General features: G+C 49.1%; 8 protein-coding genes across 8 annotated transcripts; 4 read left to right on the top strand and 4 right to left on the bottom strand.

The window, feature by feature from the left end:
• Window positions 1-370: 370 nt before the first annotated feature.
• Window positions 371-2,826, top strand: N7503_001992 (non-ribosomal peptide synthetase; the record flags this gene model as incomplete). The annotated part of the gene is made up of 2 exons (XM_057061539.1): window positions 371-871; window positions 940-2,826. 2 exons carry the CDS (start codon window positions 371-373, stop codon window positions 2,824-2,826), a joined length of 2,388 nt encoding a protein of 795 aa, XP_056925501.1.
• Window positions 2,827-3,007: 181 nt separating this feature from the next.
• On the bottom strand, window positions 3,008-3,802 carry N7503_001991 (ATP-grasp domain-containing protein; the record flags this gene model as incomplete). Its single annotated transcript, XM_057061538.1, has 1 exon — window positions 3,008-3,802. The coding sequence occupies one exon, from the start codon at window positions 3,800-3,802 to the stop codon at window positions 3,008-3,010; it is 795 nt and encodes a 264-aa protein (XP_056925500.1).
• A 929-nt stretch (window positions 3,803-4,731) lies between these two features.
• Window positions 4,732-11,282, bottom strand: atg2 (uncharacterized protein; the record flags this gene model as incomplete). The annotated part of the gene is made up of 4 exons (XM_057061537.1): window positions 4,732-4,749; window positions 4,800-5,723; window positions 5,775-11,024; window positions 11,121-11,282. The coding sequence occupies 4 exons, from the start codon at window positions 11,280-11,282 to the stop codon at window positions 4,732-4,734; spliced, it is 6,354 nt and encodes a 2,117-aa protein (XP_056925499.1).
• Window positions 11,283-12,031: 749 nt separating this feature from the next.
• Window positions 12,032-13,810, bottom strand: N7503_001989 (putative CECR1 family adenosine deaminase; the record flags this gene model as incomplete). The annotated part of the gene is made up of 2 exons (XM_057061536.1): window positions 13,680-13,810; window positions 12,032-13,629 (listed from the first exon to the last, which is right to left on the bottom strand). The coding sequence occupies exons 1-2, from the start codon at window positions 13,801-13,803 to the stop codon at window positions 12,032-12,034; spliced, it is 1,722 nt and encodes a 573-aa protein (XP_056925498.1). The 5' UTR covers window positions 13,804-13,810.
• A 1,503-nt stretch (window positions 13,811-15,313) lies between these two features.
• N7503_001988 (NupC/NupG family nucleoside CNT transporter) lies at window positions 15,314-17,311 on the top strand (the record flags this gene model as incomplete). The annotated part of the gene is made up of 3 exons (XM_057061535.1): window positions 15,314-15,657; window positions 15,718-16,987; window positions 17,042-17,311. The coding sequence occupies 3 exons, from the start codon at window positions 15,314-15,316 to the stop codon at window positions 17,309-17,311; spliced, it is 1,884 nt and encodes a 627-aa protein (XP_056925497.1).
• Window positions 17,312-17,962: 651 nt separating this feature from the next.
• Window positions 17,963-18,642, bottom strand: N7503_001987 (putative ubiquitin conjugating enzyme (UbcK); the record flags this gene model as incomplete). Its single annotated transcript, XM_057061534.1, has 3 exons — window positions 17,963-18,065; window positions 18,118-18,450; window positions 18,536-18,642. The coding sequence occupies 3 exons, from the start codon at window positions 18,640-18,642 to the stop codon at window positions 17,963-17,965; spliced, it is 543 nt and encodes a 180-aa protein (XP_056925496.1).
• A 701-nt stretch (window positions 18,643-19,343) lies between these two features.
• N7503_001986 (uncharacterized protein) lies at window positions 19,344-21,259 on the top strand (the record flags this gene model as incomplete). The annotated part of the gene is made up of 2 exons (XM_057061533.1): window positions 19,344-19,570; window positions 19,633-21,259. Coding segments are annotated over 2 exons (1,758 nt in total), but the record flags the coding sequence as incomplete, so codon positions are not given.
• Window positions 21,260-21,572: 313 nt separating this feature from the next.
• N7503_001985 (uncharacterized protein) lies at window positions 21,573-23,826 on the top strand (the record flags this gene model as incomplete). Its single annotated transcript, XM_057061532.1, has 2 exons — window positions 21,573-21,769; window positions 21,866-23,826. The coding sequence occupies exons 1-2, from the start codon at window positions 21,727-21,729 to the stop codon at window positions 23,824-23,826; spliced, it is 2,004 nt and encodes a 667-aa protein (XP_056925494.1). The 5' UTR covers window positions 21,573-21,726.
• Window positions 23,827-24,104: the final 278 nt, after the last annotated feature.

Raw genomic sequence — 24,104 nt, 5'->3', positions numbered from 1 at the left:
GCTCGAACACTTGGATTTCGACAGCAAAAGGGAGGATCAACCGTCGTCCCCGTTAGCGAAAGCGCTAGTGGCGTTGGGGAGCTGCAGGTTAAGCTCGTCACCCCTTGGACTGATGAACGTAGCGACTAATCGAGGTGCATAGAGAGCTGACAAAATTAGGAATGTGCTGAGCGAACGAATCCGAGCTCGTGCTCGGTTGCACGCTGGGCAAATTTACTAAACCGGCTTTTTTACAGGCTTACCATTTGAGGATGCAATGGATCTCCACAGTATGTACTTCTCAACTGCCACAATCGAATACCTCCGTACGTCAAATAAACCTCCGACTTCCTCCCCATATCCGTGGTGGCTTCACCCGAGTTTATCAGAGATGGCACCCAGTCTGGTCGAGCTAGATTTGCCATCTGCGGAATACATCACAGGCCATAATGTTCAAACAGTCACCAAGTCTATTTACTCGTCCGAAGATGTCAGTGAAATTGACTTGGGCCAGTCATGGTCCAGTGCGCACGAAGCTATAAAGCCGCAAGCCATCAAGGCATCGACTTATCTGAAAGCTGCATGGATCCTTACCCTTCGTTGCTTCCAGCCCGAGGAAGTATTACACATGAGCTATGATGAAGAATTGGTTCCGAGATCTGGGACTCCGCTAGTATTGACGGTCCGAGTGAACCCAGATTGGAATGTACGGTCGCTTCTCGAAACTCTCGAGGTTGAAAAGTCCCCAGCAGAGCCATGTTCTTCCACATCATATGGGGCTTTGCTTTCAGAGCTACCTCCCTCTCGCCATATCCGCACTTCAGCACTCAGATACTTGACAGTTCCAGAACAAACTATGATCCCGTCTAGTCCAGCCAATGACAGCCTAGAGGTAAGTTAATCATTGGAATTTTGCTTGATGTACTGGTATTCAATCTGACGTCTTACCCTCTCGTCCAGCTTCTCGTCGTCAACAACGCACATCGAACATATGCTAGCATTAGGAATCCAGACAAAGACGCAAAGAACTCGAACCACAGCATGTTGCGAACCTTTCAACATGTCCTACGTCAGATCACAACTCATCCTGGGAGTTTAATGCTCGAACAAATTGATTACTGCCCGGATTGGGACCGCAAGAAAATCCAGAGCCTGACCCGTACCCAGCCAGGCCTAAGCTCGAACTGCCTCCACGATTTAATTGTGAAAAGATGCCAACAACATCCAACCAAGCTTGCGGTTCGCTCATTCGATGGAGACTTGACCTACCAGGAATTGGACAATCTGTCTCTCCGACTGGCACATCACCTCACTCAATTGGGTGTGCAGCCTGAAACATTTGTTCTGAGTAGCTTTCAGAAGTCGACGTGGGCGATCGTAGCTCGATTAGCCATTTTACGCGCTGGAGGTGCTTACATTTCGATCCACTCTAGCAACCCACCAGCCTATCTCAGCTCGGTGATACAGCGCACCAATGCTAAAATTATGTTGAGCGATCCTGCTTTTGCAGATCAATTCCGGAATAGCATTGACACGGTCATCATAATTACCCCCGAATGGCTCCAGAAACTTCCATTGACAAGCCTGTCGATACCATGTCCATTGGTCCAGCCATCTAATGCATGTACGGTTCTGTTCACCTCTGGGAGTACGGGCAGACCCAAGGCCATCGTACAAGAGCACCGATCTTACGCCTCCGCCATCAGAGACTACGCACGGAATCTTGGATTGAATGAGGAAACCAGGTTCCTGCATTTTGATGATTATGCCTTCGATATCAGTAACTTGGAATTCTTGGTTCCTCTTATTGTGGGAGGCTGCTGCTGTGTGCCGGGGCCGATGAAGACAGTCCAGGATCTGGCGGACAACATTCAAATGCTCAACGCCAACATTGCATTCTTGACACCTACCGTGGCCATTAAAGCAAATCCAGAATCTATGAGCAATCTTAAGATCCTATGCGTTGGTGGAGAGCCTCTCCCGAAAGACCTTCTGAATAATTGGGATGGAAGCTCGACAACGTTGATCAACCAATTTGGCATGGGCGAAGCAGCGGTTTGCTGTGCATACAACGACGATGTATATGATCCAAATAGCTCACCTGCTACCATTGGGAAGCCGTCAAGTGGTGCAATCTGGATTGTCGACCCAACCTCCCCAATGAAGCTGATGCCTATTGGCGTCGTAGGTGAAATCTTGATTGAGGGACCTCACCTTTCGCGTGGTTATCTTGACCAGAACCACCAAGCATCTGACCGTACGAAACCAGCTGGATTTCTCGAGCAGATTCCACCTTGGTTGGAGGAGCTTCATCCTGATCGACGATCTGCCCGCGTGTATCAATCAGGAGACTTGGCACGATGGACTCATGATGGAAAGGTTGAGTACATTGGACGCAAAGACACGATTGTAAAGCTCGACGGGTGTCGAGTAGATGTTATTGAGGTCGAGCACCTTGCAAGGAAATCTCTTACGCCCAAAGATGCCATTGTGGTAGACCTCCTCGGCATCATTGATGGCAAAGAAAATCCTTGTCTGGCTGCTTTCTTGTACCTCAGCGACCATCCAGGCAACTCCGAAATGGCAGAGCCTTCATTAAAAGACGCAAGTGAAGATCCCGTGGCTTTTGAAAAAGTGGCACAGATCAAGGCAATTCTTGCCGCATATCTCCCGCTTTACATGATTCCGACGTTGTTCTTGCTGGGTACCCGGGTGCCGCGTACACCTTCAAAGAAGACTGATCGCAGGATAATCCGACTTCTGTCGCAAAAATTTTACGCCCAAATATGTGAGAGTCGGCGCAGTTCCTCATCCAGTTCTGAAGATGCACAACTTCTTCCTCCTTAAATTTCTATACTGGCTTGATGTTGCCCCTGCTATTCAAACCACACCCTTATCTCTGTTGCGCTCCTGCATTAATACAATATGCTACGAGCTTAATTTGCTTTAAAGTAGTGTATAGACAATGATATCATGACATCGTTAGCTTTGTTACTATTACCCTCAATATCATTCTACCTCCAGAAAGCTATCTTAGTAAAATAGATAGTATGTCCTGAAGGCCTGCCATTTCAAGATAAAGATGAGGCTCGATAGCCTCAATTTCCATCAATACAAACGCACGATCATCAGTCACCAAACCATCGATACGCACGTATCCCATCATCCCCGTTGACCCATTCCCGAACCATGTCCAGAGGGTATCAAAAATAGAATTCACCATGGATAACGTCCGCTCCTCAATCTCCGCAATTTCTATACGACTATGCCGACCACCGAACTCATGCTGGCAACGAAACTCGCCGCTTTTAGGCGCTTTCAATACAACAAGGGAAAGCTTCTCCCCAATGAAAACAAATGAATATTCACCGGTAGCGATAGCCGGCTCGAATTGTTGCACAATCAACGAACTTCGCAAATCTCCTTTGATACATGATTCTAGAAAGGCGACATCATCCACCGAGAGTGCTGATACATCCGTAACAAGCCGAGTATTATTGGAAGACGCAGACACGGATGGCTTGAGCACAATGGGACCAGATGATTGGAAGGTCTGAAGTCGTTGGTACAGCGCAGACACAGAAGGATACTGCTCTGCATCCAAGATCTCAGTCTTGGGTATGTCGAAGCCGGCATTCTGCATGTCAAGGAGATACTTCTTGTCCATGTTCCACTGGACCAGCTCGATATGGTTCATTATGCAAGGGGTATTTGCACCTGTTGCTTGGATGGCTGCTTTGCACCTTCTCAGGAATTCCTCGAAGTCCTCGGGGTGTTGGATGTAGTTCTCGGCCCAGAGGAAAGTCACCAGGTCGTTTCTCATGATGGTGGGGATGATGTCCTCGTCTGTCCAGCATTTGATTGTTACTGAGGCACCCCTTTCTGAGAGAAGCCTCGGTAACATATCATTTGACCAATCCAAGATGGCAACTTTTTCCTCAATTACACTTGGTGGAAGAGTAGTCAAAAAAAGGATTCGTTTCATTGTCCTAGATGGTCTTAGTGTTCGTAAACATTGGAATCGAGGAAACGTGATCTGGGGAAGTCTTGCTGTTATGTACTGATGGTATTTACCAAATTACTTACAGCCTGTACAGTATCCAGATCTTTGGTACATCATGTAAACAAATGTACTGTACGAAGTTGCATTTTCATCCCTTGCCCAATCCCATTATCCTCGTATCAAGATCGGGTCTAGTCGATCAAGTGGCGGTTGTGGAGTGCGTATACTTTCCTCCCGATTTTTCGAAATTGCGGTGAGGACTTTGATGCCTTGATCTAGAAACAGGGATGCTGGAATCCCTCTCTTGCATACACAGAGACAAACAGATTGAGAATTGACTCTTAATGCTCAGGTGGACACTTGATCGATTTGCTAGATCCTCTATTGAACAGCTAAGGCCTTCAACCATGGCCCTAGCTCTCTTATTACATATGATATTGTCATTAGGAATCTTGGAAAAAGAACAGCTAAAATGTTAAACAATTTCGGCTTCCAATTGTATGACTGTGGTTATGAATGTTGTAGATCTTACAAAGACAAAGCCATAGCAAAATAATTTCAGCATTTCAACTCCTAGATCATGCATTTATGGCAGCAATTTTACATGCATTGTCATATCAGTTCAACAGTGGTATCATCGCAGCAAAGAATGGAGTATATCTACGGATCACAAATAATAACAAATAAGCAAATACAGTAGTGAAGAAGCAATTCGTGTCAAGGGAATGGTTACACTCAGATCATAGATCTCAGTGACGTTTATATTTCTAAAATGAAGATTAGCACCGTCCATAAATGATTCGATGACATAACTTACATCTTCCATTTTGCGTCTGTTGCTTGGATCCAAAGAATTGCCCGCGCCAAGAAGTGTCTGCCCCACTGCTTTGGAGACACCGATTGCAGGCCGAAGGATCACGGTCGGTGCACGTTTCCAGACGGCTCTGGCGGCTGCTTTGGCGCTGCCACTCTCTACTACTTCCCCAGGTACGGCGACGATGGCGTCACGGGCCAGGAGAAGATCGCGTTCAAGGCCACGGAAAGCGCCTCGTAGACCCTGGACTACGCCGATTGGTTGGTCGGCGTAAAGGGAGATCTTCTTTGCCTCCTCTTCGTCTTCTCTTTCTTCCTCGGCTGAGGGGGCAGTAGGGGATGTTAAGAGATCTTCTGCGCCTTGCAGGACGGTCTGGGTGCCGATGGCAAGCTTGGCACCCAGTTTCACTAGCTCATTCGACGTGGTTTTCGCGAACGCCAATGCTCCTTTCTGAATACTGCGGACAATGCGCCCGTCCTTTCGATATTCGCGCATCGGAACGACGACGAGGTCCTTTACACCTCCGCCCACATTGACCAAAGAGCGAATGGGAGCGAGACCTGCAAGGACGCCGGGTAGCTGGTTGCGCTTGACATCCGGCATCCAAATGTCGTTCAGGGTGATACCCAGGCGGTCAAAGCCAGACACACCGTAGATAATAACATGTCGTAGCACCATGTCGGCTCCATCGAGTACAAAGAAGTTCATGAATTCAGTCGTGCGACCGGATCTGAGTCCAGCGTAGTCAACTCTCTTTGGCTTGAAATCCAGCTTGACTTGAACGGCATTGACCTCCGCTCGTTGTAAAAATGGTATGTCTCCTGGAGTGGTAGAAGGCTCAACAGATTCGTCTCTGAACTCGAAGAATCGACTCATGAACTCCAAAGCATCCTGGTCAACATGCAAACGAATCGGCAGAATTGTAGCCTGCGAAAGTGTTAAAAAAAAAGAACTCAGTTGGTTCGAACTGAAGCTTACCTTAAGAACGATCTCAGACGCGGCAAGTTCTGGGACGGGCTTCACAGTGAGTATTTCCAAATGAACCATACTGGTCCCGCTTTCCCTCTCTCCCGCCTCATGCATGTAAGTCGCGAATTTCTTCCACGTAGAGGTCGGCACATGATCAAAAATCTCCAGATCTCGTACCCGCACATCTAAAGAGCTTTGTGTCTCATCGGAGCCCGGTGGGAATACCACCAAATCAGCACAAACACCCTTTAGCTCGAACGTCATCTTGTGCTGTTTGCTCCGATTCAGTCGTAATTTCTTCTCTCTCTCTGACGTGGGCCGAGTGGCTCCAGTAATCGTTGTGGTTGTTGCATAGCTTCCGGTCTCACTGGCAAGATCGTTGATGTCACGATTGATCTCACGGTGAAGTTCTCGCGGGTCTTTATTGGCAGGGATACCAATATAGATGGAGTTGAAAAGGAAGTCACCAATGACCGATTCCTCTTCGTCCTCGGCATCTGGTGACATCCGAGAAGCTCGTGCTCGTCGCTCGGTGGCCTTGGTTTCTACTTCCTTTACTGCTTTGGAGATGGTGTCTCGCGTCCGTTGCCAGTCATAGCCGTCAAACAGATTCCAGATGACATGCATATCTCGTACTCTCACACGAAGAGGGCTACGCTGCAGCTTCTGGTCATTTGAGAGACCATATGTGTTGTGGGTTGAGTCCCAACGATGAGCTGTGCCACCAACAGCAGACTGCTTGGCAAAGTGGTCCTCTTGGAAATCTAATTCCGTTATGCTGGATGAGATTTGATACTGAGAATGGAAACTGTCCAGGAGGTCATTTGCATCAAACGCCTCAAGGCTTTCAGTTCCCTTCTGTTTGCCAGGACAGAAATCACTGACGTATTCAAGTTCATCGCTTAGTTGGCCCTCCAAGTCAGTTTCATCGACGGCAATTTCCGTCTCGTTATGCATCTCAGTTGGCAAGCTATCGTCCGCTGAAAACGCATCCCCTGTGAATGAGGCGAGCATATCCTGGAGCGGCATGACCTCGGTTCTATACTTGGCAGCGACGATCGGTGGAGTAGGCGGCTGAAGCCCGTTTAGAATGGCGATGAGAGTTTGCGTGGAATCAGCACATGTGTCAAGTATCAGAAGATCGTCCCGCAGTTCAACATCCAGCGACTTTGTTCCGTCAGCGGCAAGCTGCATCACTTTCACAACAGCTTTTGCGGAGGAAACAGTCGTCACAGGAACATAGCCCTCGTCGATGTATGCCTGGACCTGATTGCTCTGGATGACTGCCGATCGACGTTGGTGAAGATTGTCCGTCTGGCCCGCATTCGACACATCGTCAATAATCATAAGAGACGCTTTCCTGATCTCGAGCAAGGCTTCGCTCGATTCTTGGCTGTGCATTGTGCCACTGAATTTCGAGTTCGAAAGGACGACTAGTCCTTTGGCCGGAGAATTGCGTGGATTCAGCCCTAACACACAGTCTCTGAACTCAACTGCGAGTTTCGTTGCCTTGATCGATGCTTTAGATGTGCTTGATCGTGGCGGAGAAAGACTCTGAATCTTTGGTGATCGAGTGGACTGCTCAGCAAAATTGGCGATTGAGTTCGCCATCTCGCTGGCCAAGTCTCCACCTGTGCTGTCGCGACCAAGCCCGAGGAATGCCATGATTGAGGGGACCGTATACTCGACACGCAGGTGATGTAACTTGATTTTGAAGGTAGGGTCCATTTCATCGGGGATAAATCGAGCCATGAGAACAGGAAGCTGTGGCTGAATCGAGGTCTGATTCTTGCTGGGCAGTAATGCGTCGCCCACAAGCTCTTCGTCACCGTTCCTAATGAGTCTCATTGCACCAACCTGTACAGCGGTCAGAGACGGCATGCTGATCCAGGCAGCTTCAATGTTGGCAAGGTGAGCATCAATGTACCCAACATCTCCGCCCACATGAACTTGACAGTCAAATTCGCGAACCAGAGACAGGGTCAGAAGCCCCGGCCGATCATCCTCAGGTAGATATCTTGTGACTGTGGATAGCCGACCAAGCTCTGACCCGAGAGATGACAGAGGGGCCAACCCATCAATGCTAGAAATATTCGTCTTCATCCCACCTATCGTTGTACGAAGGACAGACCCTTGTCGTCTTTGCCGCAGAAGCGTATCCAACATGATATCATCCTCATCATCATACTTATCTTGAGATGGAGTGATGAGAGTCAGAAGGCGGTCGAGGTCAACTTCCTTAGGTGCAAAAAGGAACTCGACCCGAATATTGTTTAGGGTCACCTTGGCTGGCGCATCAGAGAGGTCATCGAGCGGAAGTGGCCCAGTCAATTGCGCTTTGTCAATTTGGGCGCCGATTCCTTCAAATCTGCTGACAATCTTGACCGCAGTTGTGCTGAGATTTAAATAATGCGTCTCACCAGTGATATTTACTACAACTCCCCCGAGTCGCGCATTGATCTTCATTGGGGCAGATGATTGCTGTTCTTTGTCAGGCACATGGCTTGGCGTCTCAAAGTGAACACCGCGTGGGCGTTTCTTCGGAGGCTTGTGGGTCCCTTTCATCGTGGATGCTGACGATATAGAGCTTCCTAATTCAAGGATGGTGCTCAATCCACCCATCCAGCCTAGAACTTCTTCTAGGCGTTGGACATTGAGATTGAGGTATACGGGAAGTGTAGATACGTCAATTTTGACTGAATCTGCCGTTTTCATCACGGAGATGGAGATGTCGCCTTGAGAGGGTGTTGCGAGATCTCTGGTAGATTCACGCATTCTTAAAGACTCGTTGAATGATATCAGATCATCAGAGGCAAAGCCAAAGCTAAATTTGGAGATACCCAGATGGAAATTAGTTCGCTTATTATCCGCTGACAGACTTGCTCTCAACCCAGATGCGGTGGTTTGAAGAACAAGCTCCTCCATATTGGTATATGGCAGCGGCAGAGCAGAGAGATCATTATCTTGTGAAAAAGGCTGCCCTGGTACATGCTCAACAAACTTGACGGAAATATTATGAATTGTCAAATTTAAGGGCACCTGCGGGGAGGGTTGATCAGATTTAGGCGATTCTGGAGGCTGGGCTTTCTCTGCTGCATCAACTGCTTGCGATATCCTCTGGCCCGCTTTGATCAAAAGCCAACCAGTGGCTATGTCAAATTGAGTGGTGATTGAAAATACTTCAACTTCCAGCTTATGAAGTTGCTCATCGGCGTTTGTGTGCGCTTGTTCCGAGCGGTCTTTCTCAGTAGATGGGTGAGATTCGAAAGAGGCCCTTTGAAACCTAGTCGAAGCATAAGTTTTAGAAGCAAACATGCTCTCTTCCACGCCATAAGCAAGGTCTCTCGAATCGCTGTCTGCGCTTTCGAAAGACGCCCGGGTTGGTGTGTGATCACTTGCTTCTTCTTCGCCTGCAGCAGCTGGCAACCAGACACACAGCTTGTCAATGCCAAGAATGGGCTTTTTCATCTCGCTAATCCTATGTAAGACAGGCGAAGATGTAATGGAATCTCTGTCAGGCAGTCTGGATTGTGATCGTGTCTGGTCGTCAACGGACCGCTGTTCACCAAAGTAAGAATCCGACAGAACATTCAATCTGGGTGTGGATGCCATGGTCTCATCCTGTACGTCTTGGCTAGCATCAACGCTATCATTTTGCTTGGAGTCCGAATGCTGCATAGAATTGAGCTTAGACTGCTCTCCAGTATCAAAGGAGTCCCACGCGCCTGGCATATTAGGCATGAAACTCTGTGTCGGACCTTGGCTCATAGCACTCATATATAAACTTTGTGCTTCATCATGAGAGAAGTACTTGGATTCGAGAAGTTCTGCACTGGGAGTTGCTGACTCTGATACTACATCTCCAGATTCAGAGGATGATGCAAATACTTGAGAGACATGCTGTGATGTATCTGCTTCCTTGTCGGCTCCTTCCTCCAGGTGAGGAGACCACTGCGCTGACCGAGCCATGTCATCTCCCAAAGATTCATGTTGGCTCGCCTGTGGTGAGCTGGATACCTGGGATCCTTGTGGGTTTTCCGGGTGCATGTAGGGCTGTTCAGGTTCGACATGCCCATTCTCATGCTCAATCGTCCCTTCGCCGGCATTGAAGGAATGGCTGTGAAGAAGAGAGCTACCAGGAGAGTTGTCTACTTGGCGATCGGAATGTCTCGTTTCGGGTGACTCCACATCAAAGTCGTCAAACTGAGCGTCAATTACCGAATCCAAATACCCGGGATTATCTTGAAATGGATCATGGTTTCCAAAAACCTGGGAGTCATCGGCGTAGTGGTCAAACCGATGATCTCCCTCGGAATCTGCGTCTGAGAAACGTCCGTCGTGAGAGAATACTGCTGAAGCCTCCATTTCATTTTCATTAATGCTGGCCTGACTGAATGCGGGTGGTGGTTCGAATATTGTGGATCGTGTCATGGCAAGCGCTGACTCTGAGCCGGGAGAATCTAACAGAGGGGGCGAGGGTGCTCTGCTTGATGTCTGGCTCTCCTTCGACTGCATTGTGGTTGCCGGAGATGCAGGTGAGGTGAATCGCGAATAGTTTGCAAACACCACCGGATCCGATACAAGACCAAGGCTAATATTGGCAAATGATATCAGCCGCTTCCCTTCCCGAAGGGGTACGGGGTCATCTGGGCTTGCGGTGAAGCCGGAAACTCCATGGACGTCAATCTCTCCAACGCTCAGGAGACCCGCGACAAGGTCCGGCTTGTCCTCGGGCTGTCTCTTAGAAGGCGCATCCTGCTTCAGTTCCATATCCAGACGTACCGAGACATCTTTGATTTTCAGCTGCAGCCGATCTGCCACGCCTTTCAAGAAGCCCGCAACAAAGCTCGGTAATGAAAGTGTATCGCTCCCGAGTCCGAGCTCCTCATCCTCTTCCTCGTTGAAGGAGGAGCTTCGCTGGAAGACATGAGATTGTGATGAAAGAGCAGCTTGTAGCTCTTCCTTTTCTTCCTTGGGCTCGGCTTCCAGGAATGACTCGGCAAGATGCGACGGTGTCGGTAGACTCTGATTATCACCAGATCCATGTGACTCTAGGCCACACGATGACTGGGTTCTTGATTTTCCATGCTTCCCTGCTAATGGTTCATCCGGCAAGCAGCGTAGATGCACATTAATGCCGTTGACCTCGCATATTATCCCACTGCTGTAAATATCCGCTGGGACGGTTATCCTGAGAAACTGTATCCGAGCACTGAGGAGTTCGCATGTCGAAGGAAGGTTGAGCAGAGTCGCTAGTTTCTATTGACAGGTCCGGTATGTGAGCAATCGATGATCTGGTAATATGACAGGGGTGATCGACCGCCCCGCATCCCTCAGGTAGTGTTTTCTACTCACCTCCAACTTCAAGCCTATATCTCGCAGCTCCACGGTACTTCGCTGGCCCCATCGAATCCCCAGATTATCAAGGTCCAAGGCCTCGGTATCAACGAGCCCCAGGCGGGACAAGGCGTATTTGAGCAGTCGCTTTTGAAAGAACGAGGGTAAAAAGTACGCCATTTTCGAGAGCGCAGGATCGCTCAGTCATGCATGAATAGGGATCATTGAGTAGGAAACATTATGAGCGATAGAACAAAGGATGAGGCCCCCGGAGGGAGTTGAAGAGTAGAGAGTTAAATGACGTGCGGAGTGGGAGCGGGCAGCTGATAAAGGCGATAAGTGATCGGCCCAGTCAGGCGGCTCCACAACTCAATAGTACGTGTAAACAAGATAATGGCTCCAACTCTCTCGTTGCATTTGCCCCGCTCACTTGGGCACTATCTCTTAGTGCAGAAACCCCATCGGTAAACTTCGGGATCGGCGCTCTTTCAATAAGAAGCGTGCCTAGGCGCCTTGGTGCCTGGCCAGTGACATGATGACTAACCTTGTGCCTTAAGGCACCAAGGTACCCCAGATTCCATGGTTATTTCGGTCATTCAACGGCCATCCTGAGATGACCAATAGACGTGTCGAATGTCCGTTGTCAATGTCCTGTGTTTTCTGTACCTTTTTTCAGTTTGTGACAATTCTCCATCTAGCTCTCTCAAAAGCAAGGACGAGTACAAAACACATCTTTACATTCATCCTGTGACTGATATTCTTCCATAACTGTTGGAGTTCTGCAAATATTATATCCTTCCTTCCTTTTGACTTTCAATATCACAGTCAAGCCAGGAGGTTATATATGAACTCGGGAGTCCAGTCCCATGTACAGAACCTCCAGGCTGTTGAATGATTATGACGAAAAGAACAAGGTAAATAATCTATTCTCAATCGTCCTCGTCAAACTCCGCAAACTCCATCACCACCCATTCACAGAACTTCTCAAAGTCCGAGTACCATTCCCGCAAACGGGCAGCCTTGATTCCCTCTCCCAGGATTCCCTCTCCGACCTCAGCCTTCCACTCCGCAGTTGACTGATCCTCGTAGCAGCTCCACCGGATGGAATTCTGTACCATCATTGCAAGCCCCGCAAGATCGACGTTTTCAAGACCTTGCATGACCTGCCAAAAGTCATGCGTAAGTCCATTCTTTCCATGGCCGAGAATAGCCGGGTCGTCGTTGCAAAGTGAGACGGGGACGCCCCGGGATAGCATGGCCGGCAACGGATGAGACTTGATGGAGCTCGTAAGTCGGAGAATCTCATTGGAGATGGGGCAACACTCGACCATGATGTTCCTCTCCTTGACTAGGTCAATGAGCAGCGGGTGTTTATATAGGGAGAATCCATGGCCGATTCTTCTTGTGCCCAACAGGATCGCATCAAAGAGGTTTTTGTCCGTTGCATCGCCGTCTCCCAAGGTTTCACCGGCATGGAAAAAGAACGGGATGTCTTCTCCCTCCTCGGCACATTGTTTCTTGAACCAGAATAGTATTGGCACCAAATCCACAAGGGGCCTGCCAGTATCTTCTTGGCCGACTAGATCAAATCCACAAATCACATCCGGGAAGGATTGCTTCATGGCAATACAGTTCTTCATATCCTCAACAAGATCAGCGTTAGGAAGAATTCGCAAACAGCACCAGATAATTCGGGCTTCGTAGAAATTCTTTCCCGCTTCGGATTCCTTGAACTGATTCATCTCCTCCTCAAACACCCTGAAGAACTCTGTATGATCTGTCTCGGGCTCATCACTACCTTCTTTCCGAAACGGAATACGCAATACGATGCGAAACTCGACATATCGAATTCCGTCTGCCGCAAGTTGCCCCAACATGCGACGCAGGCATGCCCGGAAAATCGGTTCGTACATCAGGATAGAGTTGATCACCCCAAAGCATCCCTTGAAGATTTTCCAAATCGCATCAACTCCATGGTGGTGCTTGTACGAGTGCTCTGGCATAATCATGCATCGACTCTTGACCCATTCCCGGAATCCCGCCTCTCCGCCATTTGGAAATGAAGACGCGGCAGTCTGGATAGGGATAAGGGTTGAAGCTTCATACTGCTCAGACCAAATGGCGGGCTTATCAGTAGCCGTCTCTGGTTTGGATACGAACTCAAATCCGAAAAGCGCGGACTCAAAGTCTTGTTGAGTAATCAATGGGGCTGGTGCGGAGATATGCATGCCCGGCGTTGAGAACGCTTGATCAACCAAGAAGTCAATGTCGAACATCGCATCCATGTGAGCGTGCAGAAGCGATCCTTTAGGCATTTTGTCCACAATTTTCCACAGGTTCGTCTTTTCCATACGACCTTTGGCATGGTGGAACATCACTCCTGGGTAAAGAATCTCGTCGGACTCGTGGGCTGTCGCGTCGTCTAGTCCTTGTGTCCATACCTCGTTCTGCTCACGTGCTCGGATCTGAGAGACAATTTTGCATGCCCGTGCAGCAATTGGAGACAAAGTTCTCCGAAATGTCGCGTCTGGGAGCTTGTTAGAATGTCTTCTCCCAGCGGTACCAGTCTCATCATACCGTGGCGTCTTTTCTGCTCCTCTGCAATAAGCGCATTGCGTCCCTTCAAGTATTGTTGAATGAAAGGGTCCTCCACCTGAGGAATCCCTTCCTCTAGCTCCCAGTCCTTGTTATCACTCGCCATGGTTCTCTCAATTATGGGCAAGTACTTGAGTTAGTGTTTAGTACTGCAGCAAGGAAAGGTGGTTGAAGAGGGGTGGCTGACCCCACATACCGCTTCCGGCCGATGATAAGCTCCCGAAGAGTTGCTCTGCTGCCTTATCCATGATATGATCTGTAATACTTCTATATACTTTAGTTGAAATTAAGATATTTGTGCGTCACTGTTGACATTTAATGAATCTATTAATTTTCGTAAATGCGATTGTGCTGGTTTGCAGGCGGCTCTGTAGATCACTCAAACGAAGCTCTAGACCTGTTTCACAGTGCTTGTACCCCACGAATACCAATTTATATCTTGGAATGCAACGGCTCTTTAAAGGACATGTGATTGGAATAGGGTATTAAATATTTGCATGCTTAATTGCACATATCATGAACGGTTCGGAATGTGTCCGATCGATTTTACTAGTGGGCCCAGATCTGTGCCAAAAAAGGGACTTCCTCCGAGTTTAACCATCGGTAACCTCCGAGCTCTGCCAAGACTATCCTCTCTTCTTGTTCTGTCTGCTAAATTTTCATCTGCGAAAAATGATAGGATCATTGTACTTTGATATCATACCTACAAGAACAATATGTTCAGTAAATTGTTGTGGGTATGCATATAGCTACCAAGGAGGTCTCCTATGGAGTACAAACTACGCTCCTAAAAGAAAGCCAAGCCTTGACCGTTTCGCTTTCTGTTGACAGATGAATCGATCCACCAATGTCAGAACCTTGATTGTCGCTAAACTTGGAACTGTAGAAAATCCTTGCGCGTACCAATCAAACCCATGCATACTTTTGTACATGACTATGCTTCTAGAAAAATAGAAGCAAAAAAATTCGGAGCACACGACTTTCTGGCAAACTTTGATGTGCTCCACTTGCCGTTCCTCGGTGCGGAGATTCTAAACCCTCATTAGGGTATAAGAGTCGCCAATCACTCAACTGTGCAGGACCAAAGTGGCAAGAAAACGGGTCCCTGGACCGAGAAAGCGCGCTTGAGCTGTTATCATTCGTCAGTAGCTCCAATATGGTTACATGGGACCCTCTCAAGGGTGGCCTAGCCCGAAAAGTATTGGTAGTCATAAGGATTCGCCCCGATGCTAGTAATCGACCAAGGGAGAGGATTTAAAATTTCATTATGAAATAACTTCTGTCGGTTCTTTTTATCAGTTCCCCGCACAAATAGTCTGACAAAATTAAAAATCGACTACCCCCAATGGGGAATTCTTGAAGATTGTCACTGAGCTTGCTTTCTGACCCAGCTTTATATCTTCTCTCTCTCCCCACACATCCATCCAGGAAACTTCTCGGTGCTGGGAACGCAGATCTTGCCAATCAGGGATTTCAAGGTCAATTGTGCTGACCATTGTTGTTTGTTCGATCAGCAGACAGGAAAGTGGAATGAGTTTCTGATAGACCTTCGCGGATCAAGCCCCAACCTACGAAGAGAGGAAAATTTCCGAGCATCCAATTTTCCTCTGCACACCATGGCCAACGGGTCTGAGGCCAAGATTCCAGAGATGGTGAACCAAGTCTCTCACAGTCTTGACCCTGCGCTGCAGCCAGAGCATCAACACCAGCACGCACACCATCATCACACGATATTCGCCGAGCAGGGACACCAAGATGACGTGGTTTACTCCAACGACGCGTCAATGGAAAAAGGAATTGTTCCCGAGCCCTCTGCCTTGGACCACACCGTCAAAAGTCTGAGTCGAAGCGAGGACGAAGAAGCAGGAGACTCGCAGCCTACAACGCGATCGTGGCATCGGCGCATCACCAAGCACTGGCGCCCAATCACGCATGCCATCATCTGGTTGCTGTTTACCGGGTGAGTGGATACTTATACCATTGACTACAAATACCCTTCAGATACTTATGCCCGTGATAGCTGGTGGATCGCCAGCTTGGTTCTACATCGCCATGATAAGAACTGGATCATTCCTTTCCTGCTCTACCTCGCCATCACGCTGCGCATAATTTTCTTCTATGTCCCCATTTCAATCGTTACAAGACCCATGTACTTCATCTGGGCTCGTACTGCACGACCCGTTGTCGCCATCATCCCCGAGAAGCTGAGATTACCAGCCGGTGCCCTTGTGACTATCGCAACAATCTTGATCGGCTCATTCGCATCCCCCACCAGTGCCACGAACAACCGTGCGGATCGTGCTGTCAGTCTGTTCGGTCTAGCCGTCTTCCTGGGCATCCTATATGCCACTTCGCGAAACCGCAAGAAAATTGTATGGCACACCGTTATCGTGGGCATGCTCGTTCAGTTCCTCGTTGCGCTCTTCGTGCTGCGCAGTGGAGCAGGCTACGATATCTTCAACTTCGTTGCTACTCTCGCCCGTGATCTGCTGGGCTTCGCCTCAGATGGAGTAGTCTTCCTCACTGCCACGGACTTCTATGACATGACCTCCCCAATTGAGCCGAGCACCTGGTTCCTTGTCAGTACCATCCCGGCAATTATCTTCTTCGTCTCCGTCGTTCAGCTCTTCTACTATATTGGTGTTCTGCAATGGTTTGTCGTGAAGTTCGCCAAGTTCTTCTTCTGGACTATGCGTGTCTCTGGTGCCGAAGCTGTCGTCGCTGCTGCATCGCCCTTCATCGGCCAGGGTGAATCGGCTATGCTGATCCGTCCTTTCGTCCCACATCTCACAATGGCGGAGTTGCACCAGGTCATGACTTCTGGTTTCGCAACTATCGCGGGTAGTGTTCTCATCGCCTACATTGCTATGGGTGTTAGCTCCCAGGCTCTTGTCTCCTCCTGTGTCATGAGTATCCCTGCCTCGCTTGCTTGCTCGAAGCTGCGCTGGCCTGAAGAGGAAGAGAGCTTGACAACCGGACAGGTCGTTGTGCCCGATACCGAGGAGCACAAGGCCTCGAACGCGCTTCACGCTTTCTCCACTGGTGCCTGGCTCGGTCTTAAGATTGCCGCTATGATGGGTGCCACTTTGCTCTGTATTATCTCCCTCATCGGTCTGGCTAACGGCCTTTTGACCTGGTGGGGCCGATACTTGAACATCGACAACCCACCCTTGACCCTTCAGTTGATCCTCGGTTATATCTGCTACCCGATTGCGTTCTTGCTGGGTGTCTCGCGCGACAATGATGACTTGCTGAAGGTCGGTCAGCTAATTGGCCTTAAGATCATCTCTGTATGTTTAATCCCCATCTTCATTATTGAAACCGATATTCTAACTGGCTTTTAGAACGAGTTCGTCGCTTATCAAGATCTCCAAAGCGATGCTTATAGCACCCTCTCTGAGCGCTCTCGTCTTATCGTTACCTATGCTCTTTGTGGATTCGCCAATATCGGTTCGCTGGGTAACCAGATCGGTGTGCTGTCGCAGATCTCCCCTGGACGCAGTGGAGATATCTCGCGTGTTGCTTTCAGTGCGATGGTCACTGGTGCTCTGAGTACTTTTACCAGTGCAGCTATCGCAGGTATGCTTATCACCAATGAGAAGATGTATACCTAGCTCTTGATGTGATGGCCGTTGTTATGCGTTAGGATATTATCAAGGCTGTTGATCTTTGACTGTCTGTTGTATTAGTTTATTAGTATAGTGGATATGATATTATTATTATCAATGATGATTGCTTCAAGCTGCTTGTCGTAAATTGGTGGCCGGTCCATTGAAGTATGAAGTGTTCATACCGATCTGATCGCTCGGCATCCACGGGTCCCCATATAGAGGGGATAGACATAACTTGACATTCCAAGGTTGGTGAACCCTAGCCTTGGAATATGTCGTGGTGTTTACGGATCACTTTGCTGTCCATGGGTGGTTATTACGTGATTATTGACAGCTCATGATTAGACTAGACCGTCGTCAAGTCATTCTGTGAAGCAACAGTTATGAAAAGGTGGCAAAGCACCCATCAGATGAAGATTAGGAAAGAAAAGCTTGCGACAAGCCTAGGGTCATACGCCCGGCTTGAATGCGTGGAATAATGATAGAAACTCAGAAAAATCAAAGCCACAATATGACCAAAAACTCCGTTCCCAATGAACCAGGCCAGTATGCATTCGGACCACATCTCCAGAATCCATCCTCCTAAGCGGGGAAGGGATGCCCGATGGGCCGACCGACGCCAACACGCAACTCGAAAGTATGAGGGGCAGAAATCTATTCGTCATCGAGGTCTCGGTGTCGGGCGAGGACGTGACGCTTGAACTCCTCTTGGTCGGAGTCCCAGAGCTCGGCGGCTTGGGCGTTCAGTGGGCTCGCACTATTTATATTGTTAGTACCGCAACTTGTGGTGTTTATTTGGCCTTGCTCACTTGTTAGGCTCGCCCAGAAGACTCTGCAGACTCAACAGCACACTCTGCACATTGTAGACTGCACTCCACTTGTCCTTCAGAATATCCAAACAGATGCGGCCGGAGAAGTCGAAGTTAGGGTGGTAGATGGGTGTCTTGAAGAGAACGGTCGGAGGCGAGTAAGGGTAGTTATTGGGGAAAGCAAAGGAAAGTTTCAAAGTCAAGCCTTCATAGGGAGTCTCGGTCGGGCCGGTGATGGTCGCAGTCCATGAGAGGAGGTTGCCATCGGCATCGGGGAAGGCGGAGATACCGGGCGACGGCGACATCATGAGCTGCATCAACTCAGCCTGCAGGCTATATTAAAGATGGAAGTCAGCCACGATACATGATTGGCTAGACGTGGTTGCTCAGGTGTTTGGGGGCTGCAGGGGAAACAAACCGTTTGGTCACGCTTTGCGTGTCACCTCGCTGGGCGGAGGCATTCAGCTTGGAAGCTTCCAGCGCGTCAGGCGCCGAGTTCTGAGTATCTTCCATGTTGTAGTCCATTATGGAGTGAAATCAAAGGGATCTTTAAAACAAAGTGGTAAAAGAAAAAGTCCGCAGATTCCGGGCCGTGTGGAATGTGAGTAACAGTAGCACGAGGGTTCCAAGGTTGCTATCTGGAATGACGCCGAAAACAGAGAGGACCCACACAACAAGGTAGTAGAGGGTGTAGACGAAAATGAAGAGTTGGAAGATCGAGGTGGTGAACAAGAGGAAAGGATGAGGGATGAAGAGAAAGTTCGGACTAGTAATCTGTGGACATTTGTTTACGGTCTCTGGCCCTGGCAACCGTGTGTCCCCGCTTAGTGGCTTAATGGCACCACTACGGAGCAGGATATGACTTGCCATGTCTATAATTTGGATCATATAGATATCTAGTCGATGATGAATTATGCATTTCATTCAGCCTTTCTATAGACGAATTTGAATTTTGAAAAGAAAATAGACATAGCAACCGATCGGAGAGAAGCTAGTGCGATCGAGAGGGGAACAACTGCGGGTCACGCAGATGCAATAGGTCAATCAGATATAGTAGGCGCTGTCACAGAGTAAATAGTCTCATAATTATCTTGAATTTGACTACTCTTCATACTTCAGTATGACCATTCGAACATAATTGTCCTTGTATATGTCCTATCTCTTCAGTACTTCATGATCATACCAAGGTACAGCTCTAGGCAGAATCAACAAACTTCCCAAACAGGTCTAAGTGGCGCCCCGCGCTCGCGTCCCGCTTTGCGCGTTTCACGGCCCTTGCTTCAGTCCCAAACCCGTCTGAGCGCTATGCAATAGTCAGTCCCTTTGGTCTGAATTACAACCACTCGGTTCGATATTCAGGGCCCAGGATGCAGCATTCACAGTTGGCCCCGTTGCCAAACGACGTGCCCTTCCGCATTGTCTCGAAGACAATCGGACAGGGTGCCTATGCCTGGTGAGTCGAGCTTATCATCTATGTTTTTGTAATACCAAACTAACCCGATCCCCTCCGTGTAGCATTAAAAAAGCCTGCCCCCTGGACTCGGACAACCCTGTCTTCGCAGTCAAATACATCCACAAGGAATACGCAGCGAAGCACGGCAAGATCAGCGCGCGACAACTAGCGCTGGAGGTGTCTGTGCACAAGCATGTGACGGGGCATCCCAGCATCATCAGTTTCTACCAGACAGGAGAAGATGCTATCTGGCGATGGATTGCCATGGAACTGGCGGAAGGGGGTGACCTCTTCGACAAGATCGAGGCTGATGAGGGTGTGGGCGAAGATGTCGCACACGTCTACTTCTCGCAGCTTGTGAGCGCGGTAGGCTTCATGCATTCAAAAGGCGTTGGCCATCGCGATATTAAACCCGAAAATATGCTACTCACCTCCGATGGCAACCTCAAGATCGCTGATTTTGGCCTGGCCGCACTGTTCGAATACAAGGGATCCCGGAAATTATCTACCACATTTTGCGGTAGCCCGCCGTACATCGCACCGGAGGTAATCAGCTGCAGCACACGAGGCCAGATCAAGGGGTCAGGATACCACCCAGATATCGTGGACATTTGGTCTTGCGGTATTGTCCTATTTGTCCTTCTGGCGGGAAACACTCCGTGGGACAGCCCCACGGACGATAGTTACGAATTTCACGAATACCTGGCTACAAAGGCACGCACAACCGATGAGCTATGGCAAAAATTACCCCCTGCAACTCTTTCTTTGCTGAGGGGTATGTTGACTGTGGACCCCAAGAATCGATTTTCGCTGGAGGATGTACGAAGGCATCCTTGGTATACTCGGTCCAACAAGTTCCTGTCACCGGATGGGAAGCTGAGGGACCCAATCAACTTGGCAACTTCAATGTTTGAGTCTCTACACATTGATTTCAGTCAGGATCCTCTTTCTCAGAAGCGCAAGAAGGCCAGTCGAAGCTTGGATGCCATGGATATGGACATGGATGTGGATATGGGTGGGGGCGGCGATGCTGGATTCTCTTCTACGCAGCCTGAAATGCCAGGCGGTGGCATAGTCATGGACTGGGATGCTCCCCATTTGGCTTCGGGGGTTTTCTCATCTACCCAGCCAGCTGGAAAGCCTTTCAATTCCCAAGAGGCAGCCTTGGCCAATCATCTCGAAGATGAGCCGTCGATGTCTCAGTTCTCCCAGCAACCCTCTGTGCCACTAAGCCGCACTCAAAATGCTCAGAAATTCCAAGACATCATCCCGTCCCGCTCAATGAACCGTTTCTATTCGGCCTGGGAGCTCAAGCTTCTGGTCCCCTTGATCTGTGAGGCTCTTCATAGACTCGGAGTTCCAGTTCCGACTGTGCCTGCTGTAAGTACTGGAGACACCGGCTCGATGATCCGTGTCATCACAAAGGATGGCCGACTGTGTCAGCTTCAGGGCAAGGTTCTCATAGAATGTGTGTCTGAGGGCATCTTCGAAGTCGAATTTGTCAAGGTCAAGGGTGATCCGCTGGAATGGCGCCGATTCTTCAAGAAAGTGACCATTCTTTGCAAGGATGCGGTTTTCAAGCCGGATGAATAATCACACCTCTGTGACCCTGGTTTTATGTTACCTGCTATTTTTATCGCTTACGATCACTCACGAATTTAGTGGGGAGGGGCATCTAGGGCTTTGGTAGGCGTTTTCGGTAGGATATCTGCCCCCTCCTTACAACCCTGGGTTTTATTACAAGTACCTAAGGATGCCTTATGTTTTATGTATTGTCTAATGTATATATTTACGATTCGCTGCATTGCTTTCATAGAGAAAAATGCCCTATTTATTGACCCGGGAAGTACTTCTAGGAACCGCTTTCTACAGGGCTAAATGATCCCCCTCAAATCCCACGTTCATGTGGCTTTGTCCTACATGCCCAGCCAATCCTTTACCGTAAATTCGACTTAATCTATCTCACCCTATCTCCGCATTCTACCTGTTCTTACCCATTTCATCGTCTTGTCCTGTCCATCAGTACCACGTGACAGCTTCTGCAGATCGCGGGGAAGAGCGATTGGAACTTTTCAGAAACATAATAGGCCAGCGCCACTCGAGCTTCCTCCTTTCATTCATTTGCCCCCGATGCTGCAACCTCCCAGGCCTCCCTCATGGACAAGCTGCCGGTAGAGATCCTAACCAAAGTCATCGACCGTAAGCGCCGCCGAACTCCCCCCGAGATCTTCCCCGCACCCACTATGCAGAAAAAAGAAAAAGAAAAGGAACGCCGCTGATAAATTCCACAATCAGTTCTCACCCCGCATGAGAAGGTGCAGCTGCAATCTGTTTCCAAAAAGTATTTCGACCTTGCCCGCGATAATAATTTGTGGAAACTGCACTGCTATGAGCAGTCATGGGCTGCTTTGCAATCTTCCCGGCCGGCGGGTCGGATGTCGGAGAGCCTCCTCACCCACTCAACGGTACCTTTAAGTACACTGGGACAGAGCTCGCTGCGCGAACTTATTCAACCACCTCCCCCACAGTTGGAGGAGGCTGCTCCGAATGATACCCGAGGGCTGTCCATAAGTGACAGAGCAAGGGCGGCATCGGACTGGGAGTCTTCAATTGAAGGAGAACATGTGGATTGGTACTCGGAATATATTGCCCGCCATGGCCCGATGTCGTTGTCTTGGGTTCAACAGCCGATGATCCAGAATGGAGAAGGCCTAAAACGTACACCGCATGAGGTCAAGGGTATGGGTTTGCTGAAGGACTGGAGTTCTGCGAGGCAGAATAAGATTGTTGCACCCCTGGAGGACGGAAGTGTATGCATCTGGGATCTTAATCATTCTCATTCCGGTGATTCGCAATCGAGCAAAGGCAATATCCTCGGCATGAGTGAGCCAGGTCTCCTCATGAAGAACCTGTCTCGACGGAGAGATCATTCCCCATCTAAGTCTTCTCTCGAGTTCATCAACATGGGCGAAGGAGTGAGTGTAGACTCCTTCCGGCACCGAGCCTACCTTGCTGCTGGGAATGTTCTCAATGAGGTCGATCTGGAGACTTTAAAATTGATTTCGCAGCAGCGCTATCCATGGTCGATCTTTGCGCTCTCTCAGGAGACTGATTATTCTGTTCCACTAACACTAGCCACCACGCTCAGCCTTCAAATACACGACGCAAGGCTACCTGCCACTGAGGAAGAGGAAGCGATCAATTTGCGGTGCGAAGAGAATTCCGCTCCCTTGGTGCCTGAACTGGACATATTCTCTCATTCCGACTCGCCACGGCTGCAACTTCAGCCTAACGGGCTCCCTCCCCATCGAATCCGGAGCCCGGCTCCTTCAGACGATACTAATTACGCACCGCTCTTCCAACCTGGTCCTCTGTCCATTCTTCATCCGCCTGCCCCGCATGTAAACAGTATTCTCCTTGCAGGCCGGTTCCCCAGCATCCTCTGCTATGACCGTCGCTTCTTCCCACGTCTGCAGAGCACTGTTCACTCTGGAGGCCGTATTTGTGGCCTGACATCTGCACCTGAACCTCGATTCCCCGTTTTCAAAGACTCGGACTACCCCGCATCTCACAGTGTTGTGGCATGTGGCGATTACAACGGGAGAGGCTCACTAGAGCTATACAATCTCAGCTCTTCGTCTCAGGATCCCCTAAGCCGTCCATCGGACAGATCATCCACCCTAACGCCGCAATACAACAATCGACAAAGCGCTGCAAGCTCCAGGCTTCTGTCTGTAGCATCTCATGGAAATCGCATCGTCTATTCCGATGCCGAGGGAAACATCAAATGGGTCGAACGAAATGGCCGCGCAGAAGTCCGTCGCTGGAACATCAATACCTCTCATCCTCAAATTCCATTCTTCCGGAACAGTCAAGCATCTACTCCCGGTGAATCCGGGGCCGAAGACTCACAGCCCCGAGGTCTATGGCCGAATTCCCAGCCTGAAAACCAAAGCAGTGAAGTCGCACGGAAAATTCTTCCCACGGGAGGAAATCTCACTGGTGATGAGCTGCTGGTATGGACTGGAGAACGTATTGGGCGTATTAAGTTTTCCATCCCGGCGGACTCGGGCTTAGAAGATGATGAGGACGAGTGGTTCATGCATGCTGAGGTTGATGAAGAGACTCGGGAAGCCATGCGACACAAGCTAAGGGATGAATGGGAAAAAGAGCGGAAATACGAAGACACCATGCGGCGGGCATTGGAGAGACAGGCGGATGAGGTACGATGGATGGGGACGGACGGCATGAGTTGATTGATCTTTTTCCTCTTCTCTTGTTTTTGTAGCGTTTTCTTCATATTAGAATTTTCGGTATTTTGCACTGCATTTCCTACGCTTGCCAGCATATAGATCTGAGACTGATGGTTTCAGCGAGCTACTAGGTAGGTGCCAACCCCCAGGAAGAACAAGAAGCTCCAAGCTAGGGGCGATAATGAAACTCAAATATAGTCACTGCATACGCAGATCATCTCAACATGAAACCATTCGTATTGATATCTTAGAATGAAGATAGAGATGGCTAGGTGGTTCTA

This window comes from Penicillium pulvis (genome assembly GCF_028828015.1).
Source record: "Penicillium pulvis strain IBT 33274 chromosome Unknown contig_12_segment0_segment0, whole genome shotgun sequence".
Lineage (NCBI taxonomy): Eukaryota > Fungi > Ascomycota > Eurotiomycetes > Eurotiales > Aspergillaceae > Penicillium > Penicillium pulvis.
Note: the sequence above shows the minus strand (reverse complement) of the source record. Positions and strands in the feature narration are given on the sequence as shown.